This window comes from Mchenga conophoros, linkage group LG16 (genome assembly GCF_057382185.1).
Source record: "Mchenga conophoros isolate Kocher_MC1m ecotype Shallow Benthic linkage group LG16, M_conophoros_male_GT1.1, whole genome shotgun sequence".
NCBI lineage: Eukaryota > Metazoa > Chordata > Actinopteri > Cichliformes > Cichlidae > Mchenga > Mchenga conophoros.
The window spans coordinates 7,691,982-7,713,506 of record NC_140541.1 but is presented as its reverse complement, the minus strand read 5'-3'; the positions used below and the strand labels follow the sequence as shown (position 1 = coordinate 7,713,506).

General features: G+C 42.2%; 1 protein-coding gene across 1 annotated transcript in view; it reads right to left on the bottom strand.

The window, feature by feature from the left end:
* Positions 1–21,525, bottom strand: part of pdia5 (protein disulfide isomerase family A, member 5) — a 73,067-nt gene that overhangs the window by 20,708 nt on the left and 30,834 nt on the right. The window contains exons 6-11 of the mRNA XM_085249689.1: positions 21,226–21,318; positions 19,570–19,630; positions 16,202–16,269; positions 12,428–12,519; positions 7,921–7,992; positions 5,757–5,893 (exon numbers count right to left, since the gene is read on the bottom strand). Of these exons, the coding sequence (XP_085105815.1) occupies positions 5,757–5,893; positions 7,921–7,992; positions 12,428–12,519; positions 16,202–16,269; positions 19,570–19,630; positions 21,226–21,318 (523 nt within the window). The remainder of the gene's footprint in view (positions 1–5,756; positions 5,894–7,920; positions 7,993–12,427; positions 12,520–16,201; positions 16,270–19,569; positions 19,631–21,225; positions 21,319–21,525) is intronic.

The window sequence follows — 21,525 nt, the reverse complement described above, 5'->3', positions numbered from 1 at the left end:
AGGCTTACCAGAGAACCAGAGTGACTTCAAGGACTTTGTCTGACCCTTCAAAGCGATGAGTAAGAGACAAAAGCAAACGTCCGTCCTGTGCTCTGCGTCATCCCTGCTCGACATTCGGGAAAAAGTGGTGCATAAGGGCCACGGTCGGTGTGTGTGCAAGTGTGTGTGTGTGTAGGGGAGGGCGGGAGCTTACAGGAAAATACAGAAATATTGCTGATTCAGAGTGTATGTGGGGGTGAAGAGATCAGAGTCAAAAAAATGAACACCCTGGCTCCACATCACTGCAGCTATTATAAAAAAAACCCCCAAAACAAACTGAAATGCACCGAAAAAGAGAGAAAGGTGAAAAGGTGTTTGTGTCACAGGAAACGTTACATGTGTTAGGACAACTCGTGTTGTAAGGTCAACTCGTCTGTGCCCACTGCAGGGGTAAGCTTGACCTGCGGCTGCTTCTGAACCACCCGTTAAGCCAGCCAAAGCCCAATCGTCTGGGACCAAACATTATCACGTCATTTACAGCTATATCAGCTGGAACAACAATCTGAACAAACAACAATGAGCAATGTTTGTTTTTGGTCCGGGGACGTAATGAGGCCGGCTCTGGGAAACAGAGGGTTCGTTTGGAGGTTTCGCTCCCCTGCTGTGCACCGTACAGAGGACGGTGAGAAAGGTGGACAAGAATGAAAGCTGATGGTGGTGTTTGGGAGGCCATTAATCTCACTCTGAAAGCAGGGCCATTAAGAAACTGCACCGAAGCTCCAATGCTGTGTGTGTGTGTGTGTGTGTGTGTGTGTGTGTGAGAGAGCGATTGTGTAATTGTGTGTAATAAATGTTTTGTCACGGTGTGAAATATGCATTTGATGTGTCACAGGTATGTGCGCGTGTGCGCGCTGAAAATGTTTGATGCCACTTGTTTCAGCTGACTGCCCTTGATTGGAGTGTGTGTGGGTGACTGGCTGCTGTCCACAGGGTGAGTCAAGTGCAGCACAAGCATCTGTGAAGCTGTGACACCACATCTGGAGAGGGAGGATTAGTCTGCTTTCAGCGCTGTTATGCACACTCAGGGTAAAAAAGAAAGAAAAAGGAAAAAAAAGAAAAAGCATTTTCTTACTTAAACAACTCCACAAACTAAAGACAATAAAATAATTCCTGAATCTATGTTGCGTAATCCATGGTGCCTGACGCCTTAGTAAATATCAATAAAAGCAAAACTATGAGAGTTTATTGCAGCTTTAAGCCTGAATAGGCAATTCAATATAAATGCAAAAACCCAGGTAAGACTGCACTCTTCAGCTTTCTTCCTCAGCAAAAGACAGAAACCGGAAATTTTAACTGTTCTTCTCTGACAATCAAATAAAACCTGCTTGAAAAGTCATTAATTCAAGTCAAACATGTATAATCAATGAAGTCCCAGGACTCTGCCCATTAAAATAACATTAACAACAACAATAAAACAAATAAAAAATGCCATTGTCTCTTGTTTCTCTGGACCATTTCAAGCCCAGCTACTATTCTGAGACCGGTCCATGAAGTCTGACCAGGTTCTAAGTTTTGACCACTTGCATGTCTGCAGATGATTCAGTTCTGTTGGCTTCAACAGGTGGTGGAGTCGAGTTCACTCTGGTGCATTAGCGCCTCCAATTCTGAGGCTATGATCACGAGCTTTGGGTAGTGACCAAAAGACTAAAATCGTGGATACAAGTAGTGGAAACTGTTTTTTCTGAAGAGCACCTGGCTTTCTTCTTGGAGATGGGATGAATAGTTCAGTCATCTCGAGGGACAAAGAATGGACCCGCTACTCCTCCACATCGAAAGGAGCCAGCTGAAACTAGGATGGCTTTTGGGCATCTCCTGGGCGAGATGTTCCAAGCCAGCAAAGACCTGGGATGACCCAAGAAACACTGGAAAGATGAAATCTCTCTGCTGGCAGAGGGAGATTTGGGCCTCTCTGCTTAGGCTACTACCTCCTTGTCCCAGACAAATGGGAGAAAATCGATGGATAAAGGAGAAATCAACTTTTATTTATATATATTTAAATATATATATTTATATGAGGGCTTTGTCTCTGGCTACAAGCCAAAGACACAACAATAGAGCCTGCAGGGTCCATATGCACCTTGTTTTTTCCTAATTTTGTTAATTATGCTCTGTGAATTCATCCCCCAGGATGACGCTGTCAACACCATATTTTCCTGTAACCTCAAGGGTTTAGGGAAAGGGAACGTGAACTGTGGTGCATGCCAAAATACAGCACACACAAAACACTTTTTCACTTATCACCCGTTTTGCTCTCCAAATCTAGCTTCCATTGTTTTGAAACGCTGGAGTTATCCAGTATTGGCGCATGTGTAGGTAGACAGAAAGGAATGATCCAAACAGCCACACAGGAAGTCTCAGGACTGTAGGACTGCTTCCATTTTAATGTTTGGAGTCCTGGAATAATTACATATGACCTGTATGATCATACCTCATACACAGCTTGTGTTGACACTTGTGCTTTGCATTAACCCTTATCTAAATTACACAATTGAGAAAACTATATTAACATCTTTAATGGCAACTCATTTTGAACTGATCCCTGTTTTCTATAGTTTTGACAGTTTACACTCTTCTGGGAAAACTAAAAACTACTACAAAAGTATGGAGTGTGTCTGTGGGAATGTACACATTTAAAAGCATTAAAGAGATCAAAGCCAGGATCAAAGCAATCAAGCAGTTTAGTTGTAAACGCCATCTCGAACCCAGACTTGCACAGTAAGTGTCCATATTCAAGGTTTGCAGCTGCAGTGCAATGCAAATGCTTTTTGTCTATACTCATGTGCATCAATAGTTCTTTAGTGAAACTGCTAGAGTTAATTTACATACAGGGTTTAGTATTGCAAAATATTACTGAGTTTTAGCAGGGAATGGGTCCACCCGCAGTGTTAGTATCACGGATATGTTTTTAATCACAGCTGGGGCTCCTGTTTGCCCTTTGGACTGAGTGCAGTGCTCCCAGCAACCAGGCGGTATGAAGCTCTGCAGCAAGTATCAGATCAAATGTGAAAGCAATGAATCCTTGTTATAGTTAAAGCTAACTTTAAAGGATCCTATTTATACTGATTAGTTTATTTTAACAGAGGCGAGTCTAAAATGAGCACAGAGGGAGGGCAGCAGCTACAGAGAAGAAAGAGAGTACAGGGGTAAACAGCAGGAGGTGGTGATGTGATCCAAAGCATACAGGTAGCTAAAAAAAAACAAAAACAAAGGTCAAAAACAGTCAAATCAAATTGAATAAATTTCCATTATTTAAAAAAAAAAAAAAAAAAGTGTGTGTGATACATTTACTGATTACAAAAGCTATTTTTGGCCTCCCCCTCACACGCAGGAGGGCTTCACAAAAGCAAAGCAATCTGGGATCTAAGCTACTGAACAGAAAACTGGCATGTTTACAAAGTTCTGTGTAACAACAGAAGTATGTTGCGTGAATAAAGATGACAAGCAGGCTTATGTCAGCCACATGGAAACAATGAAGTGTTGGTTTGCGAAGATGAGCTTGTGTGCGAGCGAGCTGGGCAAAAGAGCGAAACTTACTGCAGCCGCTTTGTCTTTGAGTTTGTTTTCCATTTTTCAATCGGCCTTCGGTTACTTTATCCAGCTGATTGTTAATACTGAGCATGACAGTCAAACAGTGATGTTACTTATGTGACTAAACAACAGTTCGACCCAAGAGGACGTGCGAGAGCACAATGTTATCCAGTGCAGGAAGGAATGAGGAGCTCCTCTGACAGGCTGCTGAAATCATTCGCTCCATGTATTAATATATACAAGTACCACATGTGCTGCATTATCTGACTTGATTACATTAACGATTCCTTCACTACGACCATCATGGGCTTTGTAAGTGATTTTGAACCTAAACTCCATCTTTTCATGGGACCACATTCAATAACAGCCTCAACAACGACCCTTCCTACAAATGTTACTAGTTTCCACTGAGATTGGGATTTTGTGAAGATTTTACTGGTTCTTCTACTCTGACTCGTATCATTTTTATCAATTCAGTACTTTAACAAACCCCCATAAAGGGAAACCATAAAGAAAGCAGCTAACAGCTAGCAGGAACGGGGCGACCCAAGACTAGAGAAAGTCAATGACATTCAGTGACTTTAAGCGACTATGAGTGCAGAGTTAGCTTGGACTGAGGCTTTAGTGTAAAATGTCATTTAGTTTCAGTTTGAATTACTTCAGTTTTAATCAACTAAGTATACGGTGGCCCTGAGAGGCCAAACGGATTGCAACTTAAGAAAACACCAGCAATAAGAAAAACACTGCAAAAGGGGGAGACAATAACCTGACGGACCAGTTCCAGGAACCAAAACATGCTAGGTAAGTGTGTTTTAATCTCATGATTCATATACTACTGGATTTTTAGGCTAATAGTCAGGCTAACACACTGACCTCTCATCTGTTCTTTCCTCACAAAAATGATAGATCCTCCACTTCACTGTCTCCCAGCGCAATTCTTAGCATATTTTGGTTCCTGCAACTGGTCCGTCAGGTTATTGTCTCCCCAGAAACAATTCCCTTGTGCTTTTGGAAATATGTTTTTTCCTATTTCTGTTTTTGGTTTTTTTTTCTCCTGTTTCCGTTTTTCTCATTTCCGTTGTGTTTTGTGTGCTTTCGCAGCATTTTCTTATTGCTGGTGTTTTCTTAATTTGCAGTCCGTTTAGCCTCTCAGAGCCACCGCATAACTATGAAACGATTAAAGTAGACTAAACTATAAAATGTTAAAATCCACACGCTTTACAAAGCTTCTTATTTTCCTTAATGTCAAATGTGGAATGTGTCCATATGTATGCTCTTTCTCCCAAGTGTTGATATTTTGTTACATTTTCATGAGAAACAGTGAGAATGGGAGTTAGCTGTTTGTCAGGGCAGATTAAATCTGCGCGTCTGACCTTACTGCGCAGGAAGATTACTTTCGTTAGATTACTTCAACTTAGATTACTTATTGTGGTTATTTTTAATCGTTAACCTACGTTTGTAAAATCAGTAAACAAGGTGTGGGCTGCTCTGGGCTGTTTAGCATACACATCCTACAGTAACTATAGCAACGAGAAAGGAAACGCAAGCTAGCCCTCTGACAACTGTGCCTTTGTGTCCGTTGGACTTTTTGCTAGATGTTTTGACAGACTGCTCATGTTTGCCCTTTACAAGCGAAAAACTTTTCTGGCAAAGCGTATCGTCAGAATTGAAGGTAGTCGAGCGTAACCGCAGTGCTTAACGGTTAATTCCCTCTGCCACTCTGTCTATACCCAGGGTGCATCTCTGCAGCAAGTGAGAGACAGCTGCCCTAACACACCAGCTCGAAGCGAGGCGGATCTATCTTCCCGACGGCTAAAAGTGTGAAATATTTAACTTCTTTGGGTTCTGGCTTGGGCCAAAAAAAACAGCAACAAACAAACAAAAACGTTTTGCCATCGTATAAACGCTATAATCAACTGTTGGTCCAATACTGATCAAACACTGAGTGAAAGAAAGCACCAAAAAGAAAGAAAAAGTGCTTCACTGAGTGAGAGTGCTGAAGTAACTTTTACGAACCCCCCAGTTGTAACACGAGCGATTACATCCCCCTCAACCAGTTTAAAAGAACTCTGGACCTCGCTTAAATTTAAAACGGCTCTTAGTGGGGGAAAAGTGCATCATTTACATAACAATATTTTACGTGTAGCAGTTGATAAATATAGACCGTGCTCTTTTGCTCTTTTACTCACAAGGGGCGTAAAACATGACCAGGGCAGCAGGATGTTCCTCCAGGAAGCTGTCAAAGGACTCATCGGACAGGTGGAAGACCGCAGAGTCTGTCTCTGACCAGGGGACTTCAGGGGTCTTCGGCTGGGGGGGCTGAGGACTAAAACAGGAAGGGGGGGGGGGGGGGGGGGGACAACAAGGGCAACAGAGGTGAGACTGAAAAGCAGAGACAGTCCAGCTTATGTGTAATCTGTGTAAAGAAAAATTAAATATAATCAGACACAGCTGCAGCCCACACTCCACCCAGTATGTCACAAAAGCGCACACGCGCACACACATCTGGACAAAAGTAGCCCCACCTTTGTGGGTGTGGTGGAGCACACTGCTCCAGTTCCAAGAACGAGTGGCTACAGCATAAACACTCACTGTTATACACGGCCCTCCTCTGCCGCATTTCCTCATCGTTACACGCTCTGGCCTGAGCCAGTGCACTGAAGCCAGCGAGGCTGATATATTTAACAACACCAGAACAGTGAAAACCGAGTGCTAAAAACAACCCTCCAGCAACGTCAACTATCTAATACACAGCTGTGATATATAAAAAGCTCTGGATCAAGGTTTATCAGGGAGTGATAACACTTAAGATTTATCAGACGACATCTTTTGCTGCTCAGATATAATCGCCAAGGATACCAACTCTTACCTCTCCTTCTGTGTCCACTTTTTTATTCTTGACACTACACTTTCAATGAACAAATTCAGACTGCGCACCAAGCTGAGGTCAAGAGACTAAAGCGGAGCGTACAAAAGGAAGGGGCTTCACTAATTCAACAGAGTAGCTTCAGTACAGCTTCTGACTGCAACCCCCAGAATACTTGTATTCATTACGGCAGGTGTAGGAATCCCGTCAGTGCAAACAGCAAAGGGCATTTCTCAGTCCAGTGAGAAAAGAGCGCAGAAAGCTACTGAGGTGGGTATTAAAAAAAATCGGAGACAGCTGAATCTGAACAAAATGACAACATTAACATTTAGGATGTGAAGTTTGACTGATAAATGAGAAAAGAAAAATAAATCAGCGGCTAAAAGTGCTACAGGAAGAGGACAATAGACTCTTCTGGAAAAATCTCTGAGCACTGTTTACTTCAAAAACCCCTTTTTTCCCGTTTTCGTGCAGCATCTCAGATGAAGAAAAAGAAAAAAAAAGTATGACACGAAAAACTGCAAATGTAATGGTGCTTGCAGGAGAGGCTTTTTCCACTTTCTTTCTTTTTTTTTTTAAACCATATGGAACATATTCCTGTGAAAATCAGCTACGCTGGTGAAGGCAGACAGACTCTCTCCTGGAGCCTGCTTCTGCTCGAGTTAAAAAGATTTCCTCCCCACTGTCACCAAGTGCTTACACACTCTGCTTCCCTAAAATACTGTAAACTCTTACTTTTATTATGTGAAGCGCCTGGAGACTAGCTTCTACGTGCTGTGGTGGTTGTGTGCAGCACATTTAAGGTCATGATTAGTTTAAAATTAATTAGATTTAATATATTAATTCAGTCATTTCGTGCATATTCAGGTAACAGAAACTTTTTACTCAAATATAAGCTGCAATTAGACTTTTTAGCCAGCTGGCTCACTGCTTTTAAATCAGTCTCTGAGTCCTAAATAAACAAGTTAGTCAAAGTCTAGGAGTGGAGATGGTGAGTTCTGCCTCTGGGCTAATAAGAGCCCAGAGGCACACGGAGTACATCCCCTGCCTGTCTCGCTCCGTTTCCTGCGATAGCTGTGAAAGCCTTGCTCTGTGCCCTCTGGCTGCAGGCCTGTGGACAGTTGCGACTTTCCTGCCAGTAAGAGACGGAGGGGTTACGGGCGAGTGTGAGCCAAGGTGAGAAAGAAAAATGAGACAGGAACGGAGCAGGTGTAGATTGATGACACTGTGGCAAGGTGAGTCAGGGTGAGCAGAGAGGAGAGCGTTTGTGAGAAAGAGCACAGCAAAAGGAAAAGGTGATGCCTGACATTTAAGATGTGTTTGTGTGCTTGTGGTGGGGGGGTACTTGTTAGAGGCAGAAGGTAGACTTGAGTTCAGAAGCTTCATCGTGTCGTTTTTATTAGTTAAAACTCCTCCGGGCGTCTTCAAGCCTCTGCTTGGTCCTACTTAAAATCGTCAGTAGATGAAGTGACAGGGACCATACTTACTTCTTCAACCAGTCTGCGATGTCCTTGGCTGTGGCGCCGTAGTTCTCGTAGTGGTGAAGGAACTTCCCCTTCCTAAGAGACAAAAGGAGCATGAAAACCAGATCGTCTCTGAAAGCAGACTTCAGCAACGGGCAGAATGACGACTTGGCAATGTGAGTTTGAAAACCACTGCCAAAGACGTCTGTGATTTGATGCTTTTTGTAAACATAACAACTTGCATTACAGCAACATTACTGCATTTAATTTTAAAAACACACCCCACCCAAAACATGCCTTCTAAAAACATGCCTTCTAAAAATCATCACCAGCAGTTCTTAAAGCTCAGCTCAATACTAATGGTCAGTGTGTTCAGTATGCTTTGCTTTTGGACTTATGAGATGGAGGAAAAAAACTTATTTTAAGGCAAAGTCTGCAAATCTTTTAAGCGGTTTATATCAGATTTATTGATTCTATGCATGCGGTATTACTTTGATAATAATGCCTCAATAAGTGCTGTTTTCAGTTATTTGGAAAGAAACTGACATATAAAACTTGCAAAGGTTTTTCTTTTAAAAAAACGAACAAATACTGAACTTTTGGATGTTTTTGGATGTTTTTCAAGCTAAAACTGAGTCAAAATGAAAACAAAGACTTATTTTCTGAGATGCATCTTTTGATCAGCAGTTCTTGTTAGATGAGGCTGAAACAACATCTCAGTCAGGACTGAAAAAGTCGTGTCGCAGTAATCCAGGTCATGTGCGACAGGATCTTAAAAAAAACAGTTATGATGGCACCGAGTGTCTCTGACAAAGAGCTGAGTCGGGCCTTTCGCAACCAGTTCAAAGCCAGATGTTTTAGAGAGCTGCGCCTCTGACAAAATTTTTAACAAGATTGAAATTTCTTTTCTCTGTCTTGAAGTTCAGCTTAAAAAGTGCACATAAGGAATGCAAGTGACCCGACGTAATGCATTTGAAATGAGCTCGAGGCCTCTCTTCAGCCTCACAGTCTGAAAGACAGATTCAAAACCTAAGCAGATTTTCTTCATAGCAATGAGTTTATCTACTGCATTCACCGTGACTAAACCAAGGCTGGGAAGCGGACATGGCGGCTCAGCCCAATGTCGAAGGATCAATGTGGGTAGTTACTGGCTCTGGGCAGGGTGATTTTGAAAACACAGAAGGTGGTGACGACTGCAGTTACAGCTCCCCAAATACAGAGCGGACACTATTAAAAGGTGATACATGATTACGCTCTGTGGATTTGGAGCTTAAAACTCGCATCTTAAGTAACCCGACTTCTGCGGCACAGAGTGGCTGCTTGGAATTCAATCAGCGAGATTTATGACCGACTCTATATTCACTTGCTTTATCTCTGCTGCTGTAAAGTACACCGAAACCTTGTAGAAAAAGAGGAAATTTTAAATAAATGTCATTTAGCCAACAGTCTCTAGCATTTCCATAAAAGGACGCGGCAAGGACAAAGGAGCCGAAAGACTTCCAGGTTTTTGTTTGAATATTCGACAGGAACTTGAGGTGTGCTGTAACTCTGGGGGAGTAAGCTTTCTTAATCTGTGTAACTGAAAACCTAAAAGACCTTGAAAACTTGGTCTTGCAAACGGGTGCAATGGAGAGATAACTCCGACGGTGCTGATGCTGATTTACCCTGCAGTGATTAGCTGCTGTTTATCAGTGAGGGGCTCATTACTGAAGCCAATGGGCTCGGATGGTCGTTAGCTAGCCGTGTGCTGACACTAATGCACTCGCAGCTAACGGACTGGCTCCGGCTCAGCTACACACAAGTGTGCTGGTCATGCCCGTGTACCTGCATACACACAGTACACACACGAGATAGAAAGAAGTGCACACAAACAGGAAGAAGGCAAGAGCACACACACACACACACACACACACACACACACACACACACACACACACACACACCAACCACAGAGGCACTTAATCAGTCCCAGTCTAATTAAAAGGCCAGACTGGAATGAGAGAGTGTTTAATGTGGAAATAAGGATGATAAAGCCAGTGCAGGAGACATAAAGAAGCAGAGCACGGTGGCACCCCAGTAGCCTCATATTTAGGGCGTGCCCCACAAAACAGCGATGCCTACGGGCTTGATCCCCAGCTGACCTTCGCTGCATGACATAATTTCACTGCTTTTCCTTCCAGGTGTCTATTGCATTGCAAGAAAAAAAAAAATGCAAACATATTTTTAAAAAAACCCCAAAACAAGCAGAGAACAGCGTGGGAGCACTTAGTTAACAACACTGTAAATATGTGGACAGTGCAGAGAGGCTCCAGCTGGGTGGGGTGGGGGTGGGGGTGTCTGCATTAACAAACACTATCAGTCACACTCTCTATTCCTGCTGCGTATGTGGCCGCAAGCTGTGATTTTGTGTGTCTATTCATATTTGGACACTAGCGCTGAGCAGTAACCTGAAGTTATCAGATTGCCAGCAGCATACATTTCTCCAACACCTAAAAGAGAGTGCTAAATCAATGTCACATGTGGCCTTAAGGTGTTGTTAAAGATAACAAAAAAAACTCTGCTACAGCATATTAAAAGCATTTACTTAGTCGACCATTTTAATAATTTAAAACGCTGCCTTTATTAGGACCAGAGGCAGTCTTTGCATAGACAACGGCGCTGTGTGAAACAATGCAACGGCTCGCTTCACATCAGAGGGCCGTGTTTGTGAAGACAGGGAGGCTGAAATAATGAAGGGCTGTCCAGTTTAAGAGCTAAACTTTACTCACTTACTGTTACAGTGCAGTGCATTGTTACAGGGCAAGCCGGTGAATTAGGCAATCAGAGTTTGTGCTTAAAAATTCTGCCTAATAATATTTTACTTGGCCCTTGAGCAGCGCTTAAAGTCCAAATGACCTTTGAAAGTCATAGATCTTCTCTACTACATACGCAAATGACTTTCGGGATCATAAGCCTTCCAATGACAGGTAACTACAATCTCACATTAACTAAATAAGCCCTGTCGAAATTGTCCAAAGAAACCTTAAGTTACTCAGTTCACTTTTTTATTAAGACAAAGTAGGCAACGCAACATTTCTCTGTTATGCTTGAATATTAGCTTTAAGTGGACCCGTTATGCTAATTTTCTGGCTCCACATTTTTATTCTCGGACTCTACAAAAGAAGTTTTTCCATGATTCACAAACCAAAACCATCTTATCATGAGCCTGCACTCTGAACAACACATTGTGATTCATCTCCATTTAAGATGATTTTCTCCTGGTTGGATGCCCCTTACGGAAGAGGATTACGGCCACTAAAAAAAAAAAAAAAGTGGCCACGTCTTTTTTTTCTTCTTCTTTTCCAGAATCCTGAGATTAAAGAAAAAATTTCTGAGAAAAAAAGTCAGAAGTTTCTCAGAATTCTGAGAAAAAAATAATTTGGAGGAAAAAGTCAAAATTCTCAGATTAAAGTCAGAATTCTGACTTTAATCTGAGAATTCTGTAAAAGAAGAAAAAATAAGACATGCCCACTTTTTTCCCCAGTGGCCCTAATTCTCTTCCGTAGCTCCTCGCAAAAAAACAAAACAAAATAAAACAAATAGGTGGAGCTTCTCTCTGTGTCTGAGATGATCATATTAAACATATTCTTGGTGTTTAACATGATCAACCACCTTTGTATCAGTATACATTGTCACAGTACTGCCCACCCTATGGCATGGCCACTGGGATGTGAAGGGTGTTGGACCTAAAGGGGCTACGGATATAAGAAATTGCCCTGAGGAAGGTAACAGTGCAGATCCTGGAATGAGCGACTGACTGATGGAGATTGTTCAAACACCACAGTGCAACACAGAGTAACGTTTTTGGAAGACAGTTACTTTTGTTATGCATTGTCAACATGATGAAGAACTGCAACTCAAGATCAATGGGCTCCATGAGCTTGCCCAAACCTCTGAAGTGAAGGCTGTGAGAGTGGAAGCTGGGCCTCCATGAGTTCACAGTTAGAGCCATTTATCTAGTGAGACCGAAGCCCAAACTTCTTTGCATCCCTGGTGGCCAATATCTCTGTACCCTAGAGTGACGTCAGATGAATGATTTAGTGCCTATTTGCAGAGTGGTTCAGTGACTGTGGCAATAAATATATGTTCAAGCAGGACTTTAAACACTTTAAATGCCAAGAATTGTTTTTTTTTTTGGTCAAGCAACTAATTATCCCTTCAGTTTTACTTCACTGCTAACCATACACCAACACCCATGTGTTCTCCTTATTCCCTGACAGTAGCAACCACCTCCTGTGAGTGTACATTTTCAAGGATGAGGCCAGAGGATCCCAAAGTTCATCAGAAACTTTCTCCTTTGCACCTGCACAAAAGAACTGCAAACCTTAAGGGGTCACCTTTGCAAGCTGCGAGTCTGCTGCCATCACGCCTGCTTGCTGTTTAAATGGGCAGAGACTGCACTTTCTATTTGAAGTGGCCCTACTCTGATGTTTTGAGCTTTGGAAGTCAGGGACTAAGCCTAAAAAGAAACGGATGAGAGGACTCGACTCACTCAAAGTAGCAGAAGGTTGGGTAGCCTTTGACGCCGTACTCCTGCTTGAGGCCGTCGAACTCAGCTGGGTGCACATTCATTCCTGCTAGGACCTTAAGAAAAATGATATGAAAGGGAAAATGAGACATGGGCCATCAAAGATGTGAAGCAAAATGACGGCAGAGAGAGAAAAGAAATAGCAAGAACATCAAACATCGAGACAGGTCAGTCGTCATCGGCGGGCTCCAAACTGAACAAAGACGGATTACTCCAAGTGTGAACTGCGAAACAACACAGGTGCAATGACTGTTAATTAGCAGGCCGTAATCAAACACCACCGCTATAAACTTCCTGCTGACTTTTTAATTGAAAAGACAGAATGTGATTTGTCTGAGCTATATTAAAAAAGGAATCACAATTTATTTTAGACACCCACATAAAGAAAATATGTGCAGGATCCCGCTCGGTGTACTTGATAAATGTGAACTGTTAAGCATGGTATGTCTAGCATAGCAGAAAATTACTTTAACTGTCAGAAGTACAATACTGTGTGAAAGTCTTGAGTAGGGATGGGTACCAGTATCCGGTGCCGTTCTGACATAAACGGTAGTAACCAGACCGAAAGGCAGCGCACATTTCGGTGCTTTATTTCAGTGCTTTTTTTTCCTGAGATGTCATACACTTTGGATTCCAGCCAATCATTTTACCTTTCCGAGGATAGTAGGCGGGCCAGGTACGTACGTTCTTTTAGAGCAGAGCTACAGATTAAAAACGCCCAAGGCGAAGCGGTCAAAAGTCTGGCTGTACTGGCTGGACCAAAGAAAAAGTGGAAAACAACTAAACATGAGAGGTTTTTGGACAAAGTTTGTGTTTTTTCCATTGTTTAAGCACTGCTTCCAGCCAAGAGTGATGCCATATATGCCCCATAGCTGCAGAAAAGGCTAACATTGTTATCTTTTTACAAAAAAAACAGCTAAACATGAGGTTTTTGGACCAATTTTGTGTTCTCCATTCTTTAAGCACCGGTTCAGCACCGTTTAAGCACCGGCACCGTTTCAAAAGTACCGGTTTGGTACTGGTATCGGATAAAACCTAAACGATACCCATCCCTAGTCTTGAGCCACTATTCGTTTATTTCTATTTTTCTTCCAAGCAGCCAGGCTTTCTCCAGGGTTTCTACAGATCATCTAAAGGTTTTCTTAAGACATTGGATGCTTTTTCACTCATTTTCAGTCCAATTCTTATACCAGACTACTTTTAGAGGAATGTTGTTTTTCCTTTGTTAAGCGCCTTTGCACAGACCTACGAATCACTTCAGCATTAAACAGGCAACGGGGAGATAAGGCTGAAAATCAGTGGCAACAGGGCTGATGGAGTGATGAATCCAAAGTAGTAGTTTTGGTTTCAAATCATTGTCAGTCAGTAGACAGGCTCAACAGTGAGTGTCTACAGCCATCTGTAGAACACAGTTGAGGCTCTTCGTGGTTTAAAGCTCCAGAAAAAAAAAAAATCATGAACTTGATGAAGTACCGCCAGATCTAGAAAGCACCTGATTGGCAACAGTGTCATTTTTCAGCACGACCTCAGTGCCGTGATCATCATGTTGATATTTTAAAAAACATTATTTGTTATTTACTGTCTTTATTATCATTCTCATTAACTTCCTCTCTCACATATCTAATTTATTCTTAGTGCTGATTGGCTGCCAGATGGAAAAAAAACCCAAAGAAGGTGGCGGATGGTGGTTTGTAACTGCCGTCTTGACCTCCATCAGCACCGATGCTTTTACAGCTTTGTTTATTATTAGACACGGGTTGAGCCGTTTGTGGTTTTGTGTCTATTCGTCTAGTTTACCAGAACTAGCCAGCTCTCATTTCTAGCCAACTAACTGGCTGGTTCATGGTCGTCCCTCTCTTCTGTTTGCTTTAGCCAAGGATCCGAGCTCTTTTTGTTCCTCTTTCTCCTTTGTTATATTACACATTACTAAAAGCTAGTTGAATGGCAGCATGGTTTAGCCTTCCCTTGAGCCATGTAACACTGGCAATTATCCCAAACACACTGTCAATGAAGTAAAAGCATACCTGGATAGAAAAAAGCACACACAGTGGGTCACTGTCAATCACGGACTGGCCTCCCCAGAGGCTGGACCTCAACATTAGTGAAGCAGTGCGGGATCATTTTGACAGAGAACACACATCCTAACAAAATGCACAGAAATGAGAGCTGGCTCAAGACTTCTGCACAGCATTCCATCTTATCATGTAATATTGTTTGGGGATAAAATAGAAAACATCATTATGTAACACGAGAGAATATTTTGTTTTTCAAAACGACCTCTAATTATATGCTGAGTAAAAATTAGCTCCAGATACAGTTGGCAACACTGACACGGTTGAGAGTCCCTAACTCCACTGCTTATGAGTAAAAAGTTCTGAAAATATTTCTCCAGTACAGAAGGTTATTTGATATAAATCAAACAGCTGGAGCATCCCAGGTTCCCTCTGTAATAAATATTGTACCAAACACAGCTCATGGCAAAAAAAATAGCGAGAGGAATGTGTATGAGTCATGACAAACTCTATGACTTATTCCCTTTTAAAGGACGGTGCTCTGACAAAATCATGTTATATGTCACAACCGGTACTGAGAGAGAACACAGAAGAAACCTAAAAAGCTGAAACAATACAATCAAAACACATCCCCACACGAATCTGTGTTTTTTCAGCTATTTCACCCTGACAAGATGCAGAACTTCAGACGTCACCTTTGTGCCTTCCTGTGCCACGACACGGAGGCGAGAAATGTGCGATACGACTTGGCTGACCACCAATTCAGCATTCACTTATAAACAGAAGTACAGGCGCACTCCCTCACCCTATCTCAGCCTCGCACACACGTGCACACACCCAAACAGTGTACCAGTTCCCAGCTAAGAGGCTTAAATGTTCGCTACTCGAATGCATGCTTGATGATGAAACAAACATGCAGTTAATTATCTTTTCATGTGATCCTTGAAGGACAAGTGTTTATGAGATAATATTTTTCTCATGCAAACGACACGAGTACTGTTAAAAATAATAATTAAAAAAAAAAAAAGACTAAAGAAACTTTCCCACCAGTGATGAAAACTACAGGAAAAAGTAGTCAGGACCTAAATTAGTGCTGTCAGCGTTAATCTCGTTAAAATGACATTAACGTGGCAAATCTCTCGTTAACGCTGCACGGCGTCAACACGTTAGCACACAGGGCGATCTGCGTTAACTCTCTAACGGAGATTTGCCGCGTTAATGCGGTTATGGCGTCAACGTCATTTTAACGAATGTAATTTTAACAGCACTACTCTAAACATGTAAATTATGTACATATAAAAAACATAACACGGTCTGCCGCTACAGCATATTCCTGTACATTGCTTAAAAATGCTAAAATCATTCGAAACATATTGCTGTGCAATCAAAACACAGGTAAAATCTTAATTAATCAGCAGAGAGAGGATAGGGACCTTCGAATTGCCTTTTAAAGGTCATCTGAGTTATTATGCTACTAAATCAACACATGGTGCAAAAGTTGATCAGGCACTGTGCCCGAGAGATCGTCTTTGCAGGAAACACAACCTGCAGGAAATACCTTATTTGGTCTGTCTGTACCTTTTGCAGATTTCACATCCCTGACATTCGCTGCTGACACATCTCATTTAATGCGCGAGCATCAAAGATGACTGGGCTGCAGATCAGAGACAGGTGATGCAACACAACAGTGGGCCCACTGACTGAGGGGCAGATTTAGCACACTTACATATTTCCCTTTTGTCTCCGTGGCCGCTTGCTGAAAAATGGGCTGCATTCTCTTACAAACGCCGCACCCTGCAACCAAAATACAAAGGAGAGAAGCAGAGGTTATTACAGAGAACTCAATGGGAACACTGCTCTGACAGCTATATGATAATCTATACGACTGTCAAAAGATTTTCCATCATCTGCTAGGAGATTTTTCCCCCTGGTAAACAGCAGCTCTCAGTATGCTATCTGCTGTGAAAGATATGATGCACTGAGGATAATCGAGCACAGCGCTTGGAAACAAAAAAACAAAAAAAACCAAAAATCCATGTGAAGTCTTTTCTATTGAACAACAATAAGAGGCAACAATTAACTGCGTGCTGAACAAAAACGACTGTTCTTATCCTGGCAAAGTGATCAGCAGGTCTGACGTTCAGACAGACGCTGCGGCTTAATTGTTTAACAATTTTGCCAAACAAAGAGCGACAGCGATAATCTGTTGCTTTATTTCTAGTTTATATTCTTAGAAAGTGAAACTAGTTTTTTTTGTTTTGCATGGACTGATCAATGAACAAAGCAAGTAATTTTAAGCAGTCGATAAAAGACCTGGCAACACGCGGGTTGTTTTAAAAGCGCTCTGTTATTTTAGAACTTTGCATCCGATTTGTGTTTGTAATAGTGGAGTTAACCAGCAAAGAAGGATCTCCTCAGTTGGAGTCCTTTTTTCTCCACATTATAAAAAACGTGTAGTACATAGAAAGATGAGACAGTTAGGGCTGTGCGATATGACCAGAATCTCATATCCCGATATAAGAATTTTATCGTCCGATAACGATATAAATCACAAAAATGTAACATTTTCTGTAAATTCTGTGAATCTCGGGCAGCTCGACTTGCGGGAAGTGTTTCCAGCTGCGGGTCATGTAGCTGGAGTCGAGTGTTTTAGCAGATGCATGAAACTATACATTTTTAGACATAAGTTGTAACGGCCGCCGTTTTCTTTGTGAGTATTTATCACACGGCGTGCTGCGGGGAAAAGCCTGTTCTAACGTTTGAGTCTAAGGTCTATTTTTTAGCACCTGGCGGCTCTTTTTTACTTCTCATCCGTAAATAATCTGCTCTTTCACGTGATTCAGTTTATTTTGAAAAGTCTCAACAGGATCTTGAGCTTTATTGTGAAAGGTTTATGTGGAACATAAACAAGCGGGCACGCGATGGTGTTACCGTCGTTGTTGCTAACGACAACGCATAAAAACAGGCGCTTGTCCGTCCGTAGTGTGGTTATATTAAATATAAGAGAAAGAGAGAACTTTAAGAAATTAATATAGCCACTACAGTGACCATCAAAACCATGAAAAAATATTGCCGTAAACAGTTTATTTTGCGACACCACGAAACAAACGAAACAAACGATCGACGTTTTTATATCGTCATCCGATATATACAGTGGGGCAAAAAAGTATTTAGTCAGCCACCGATTGTGCAAGTTCCCCCACTTAAAATGATGACAGAGGTCAGTAATTTGCACCAGAGGTACACTTCAACTGTGAGAGACAGAATGTGAAAAAAAAAAATCCATGAATCCACATGGTAGGATTTGTAAAGAATTTATTCGTAAATCAGGGTGGAAAATAAGTATTTAGTCACCTCAAACATGGAAAATCTCTGGCTCTCACAGACCTGTAACGTCTTCTGTAAGAAGCTTTTCTGTCCCCCACTCGTTACCTGTATGAATGGCACCTGTTTGAACTCATCATCTGTATAAAAGACACCTGTCCACAGCCTCAAACAGTCAGACTCCAAACTCCGCCATGGCCAAGACCAAAGAGCTTTCGAAGGACACCAGGAAAAGTATTGTAGACCTGCACCAGACTGGGAAGACTGAATCTACAACAGGCAAGCAGCTTGGTGTGAAAAAATCCACTGTGGGAGCAATCATCAGAAAATGGAAGACATACAAGACCACTGATAATCTCCCTCGATCTGGGGCTCCACGCAAGATCTCATCCCGTGGGGTCAAAATGATCATGAGAACGGTGAGCAAAGATCCCAGAACCACACGGGGGGACCTGGTGAATGACCTGCAGAGAGCTGGGACCAAAGTAACAAAGGTCACCATCAGTAACACACTACAACGGCAGGGAATCAAATCCCGCAGTGCCAGACGTGTTCCTCTGCTGAAGCCAGTGCATGTCCAGGCCCGTCTGAAGTTTGCCAGAGAGCACATGGATGATACAGCAGAGGATTGGGAGAATGTCATGTGGTCAGATGAAACCAAAGTAGAACTTTTTGGTATAAACTCAACTCGTCGTGTTTGGAGGAAGAAGAATACTGAGTTGCATCCCAAGAACACCATACCTACTGTGAAGCATGGGGGTGGAAACATCATGCTATGGGGCTGTTTTTCTGCCAAGGGGACAGGACGACTGATCCGTGTTAAGGACAGAATGAATGGGGCCATGTATCGTGAGATTTTGAGCCAAAACCTCCTTCCATCAGTGAGAACTTTGAAGATGAAACGAGGCTGGGTCTTCCAACATGACAATGATCCAAAACACACCGCCCGGGCAACAAAGGAGTGGCTCCGTAAGAAGCATTTGAAAGTCCTGGAGTGGCCTAGCCAGTCTCCAGACCTCGACCCCATAGAAAATCTGTGGCGGGAGTTGAAAGTCCGTGTTGCTCGGCGACAGCCCCAAAACATCACTGCTCTCGAGAAGATCTGCATGGAGGAATGGGCCAAAATACCAGCTACTGTGTGTGCAAACCTGGTAAAGACCTATAGTAAACGTTTGACCTCTGTTATTGCCAACAAAGGTTATGTTACAAAGTATTGAGTTGTATTTTTGTTATTGACCAAATACTTATTTTCCACCCTGATTTACCAATAAATTCTTTACAAATCCTACCATGTGGATTCATGGATTTTTTTTTCACATTCTGTCTCTCACAGTTGAAGTGTACCTCTGGTGCAAATTACTGACCTCTGTCATCATTTTAGGTGGGGGAACTTGCACAATCGGTGGCTGACTAAATACTTTTTTGCCCCACTGTATCGTTATATCGAACAGCCCTAAGACAGTGTGTCATGTTTGCCAGGTGCCATAAATATATATATATAATCAGATTGCAGTATTGATTACAACGGTTTAGTATTACCAAGCAAACTCTAGTTTATTGAGCTATTCCCTAAACTGTACTCTCTCCCCCGGTTTAGACACCTTATAAAGTGAGTTAATGTAATATTTGAGGACAATAATAGCTACTCTTGTTTTTCCAGACATACTGTTTCCCACAATATGTGCAAGCAGGATAGCAAAATGAGCACTGCTTGTCCCAGTTATTGTGAGCTGCTAACACTGCAGGAACAACGTAATAATGCAGACTCACAGGGAGCATAGAACATCATGAGGACCGGCCTCTCTTCTTTCTTCAGCAGCTTCCTGAAGTCCTTCGAGAGCGAGGAGGGAACAAGAGATGAGTCAGGATGCTTTTCAGCAAAACACATGTATACACATGTATATACAACACACACGATAGCTTGATTCCTCTAATAGTATGCTCCATGTTGGATTTCTGAAATTCTCTCTCACACTCTTTGGTTTAAAATAGCAAATCATGACATCATCTGTTATTTCAGCTTTGTATTCGACCGTGTGTGAGAGTTATTCATCACATTAATCACAGAAAAAGGAAAGGGAGGACTTTCTTCTTTGGACAGCAGGCACATCAGCCCCCCATACCAGTTTCCCCATTTTCATCATCACTTTCATGAGCTCAGCTACTTCCAAAAAACATAAAAATCACACATTCAGCACAATCTTTTGTTAACACATTCAACAAGCCTCAGGGTGAGAGCAGGCGATAACCAGGTCCCTCGTTCTTCAAATGAAAGGAGGGTTACTGTGTTATGCTCGCCTTTGTTTTCTGTTACACATGTACTTTTACAGTGGTGGATGCTCAGATTTCAAGCTGCTTTAATCATTTTTTAATCATCAGTAACATGGACATCTCAGGCACAAAGCTCTGGCTGTGAGAACAGAATTTTCCAGCTGCTATTTAAACCTTCTGTTTGCGAGGGGCAGCCAATCAGAAGACAGCTGGCTTAAAAAGAGTGTGGGGCTAATTGGAAAGGAGCTAATCAGCTTCTTTAAGATTGGGCTACAACAAGGTGCAGAATGAGACAAATATTTATTACCAGTTTCTCTATGTCTGTAGTTCAGGAGACTAAACGGATCATCTGCTAATCAGAAGGTTGGTAGTTCAATCCCTGGCTGCTAAAGTCTGCAAAGTGACCAAGTATCCTTGGGCAAAACACTGAACCCTGAGTTAATGTTAGAAAAGCGCTGTAAAAGAGCCAGTCCATCTACCATTACTACCGATCCACATCAACACATAAACCACGGTGTGAAAATAGGTATAGGTCAGGGATGAAACCACTGTGAGACCTTGCCCCACCTCATCGTGTGAACTATTCAGATCACCTGATGCAAAGCGTGAGCAGCCATTGAAGCACCTGGGAAGGGATCTCAAGCTTGCCTTGACAAATCAAGTCCAGTTGTCTTCTTTTGCTCAAGCTCTCAAGACTATAAAATAAATAAGGATCATGCAAAGTGGCTATAGTCCAAAAACAAAGGTCTTTCTAAATTCCATATATACTTATCTAAGGATGAGGTAGCTGTTTGTGAATATGCTGGCAGTTTTTGATGATTTTGCAATCTGACTTGTCTGGATGAGAGCCGTTTGGAGGCTTTTAGGCTGTAAAGGCGGGACTGTGTGAGTGACCTCATGAACTACGCCGAGCAGCTCTTTGACGATAAAGCCTGTTGCTTTTTGTGTGCGGGGCTTTGTGTTGGTGAGATGCTGCAGTATCAGAGTCGGGGGGCTAATCAAAACTTTAACACAGACAAATGGAGGAAAGATGCAGCCTGTGCTTGTGAATCACAGTAAATGTACGTCCCCAGTGATGTTCTGGATTTCTTAAATGGAGCTAAATGGATATTAAATTAATCCAAAGCCCAAAAGTTTATTTAAATTGGTACTTACTTTTTCTGTCTCTATGTGGACGACATCTTTAGCCTCAGGGTTCTCCTCCCACAGTGGGGGCCCCGATGGGTCTTTCAAAAACGCTACCATTGACTGAATGAGAAAAAAAAAGCAAAGTCAAAACGACAGATCTGCGACAGCCTGTCTAAACAAAGCCAACAGTTCAAATCATGCAACAACTTTTCACTGCCACAAAATAATCCTATGGGGGTGAAAAACCAACATAAAAAGACGGAGTGGTGATTATTTACGTTGCCGAAGTCGCTCCTAAATTTAGTTGAGGCAACGCTGTAGGTTGTG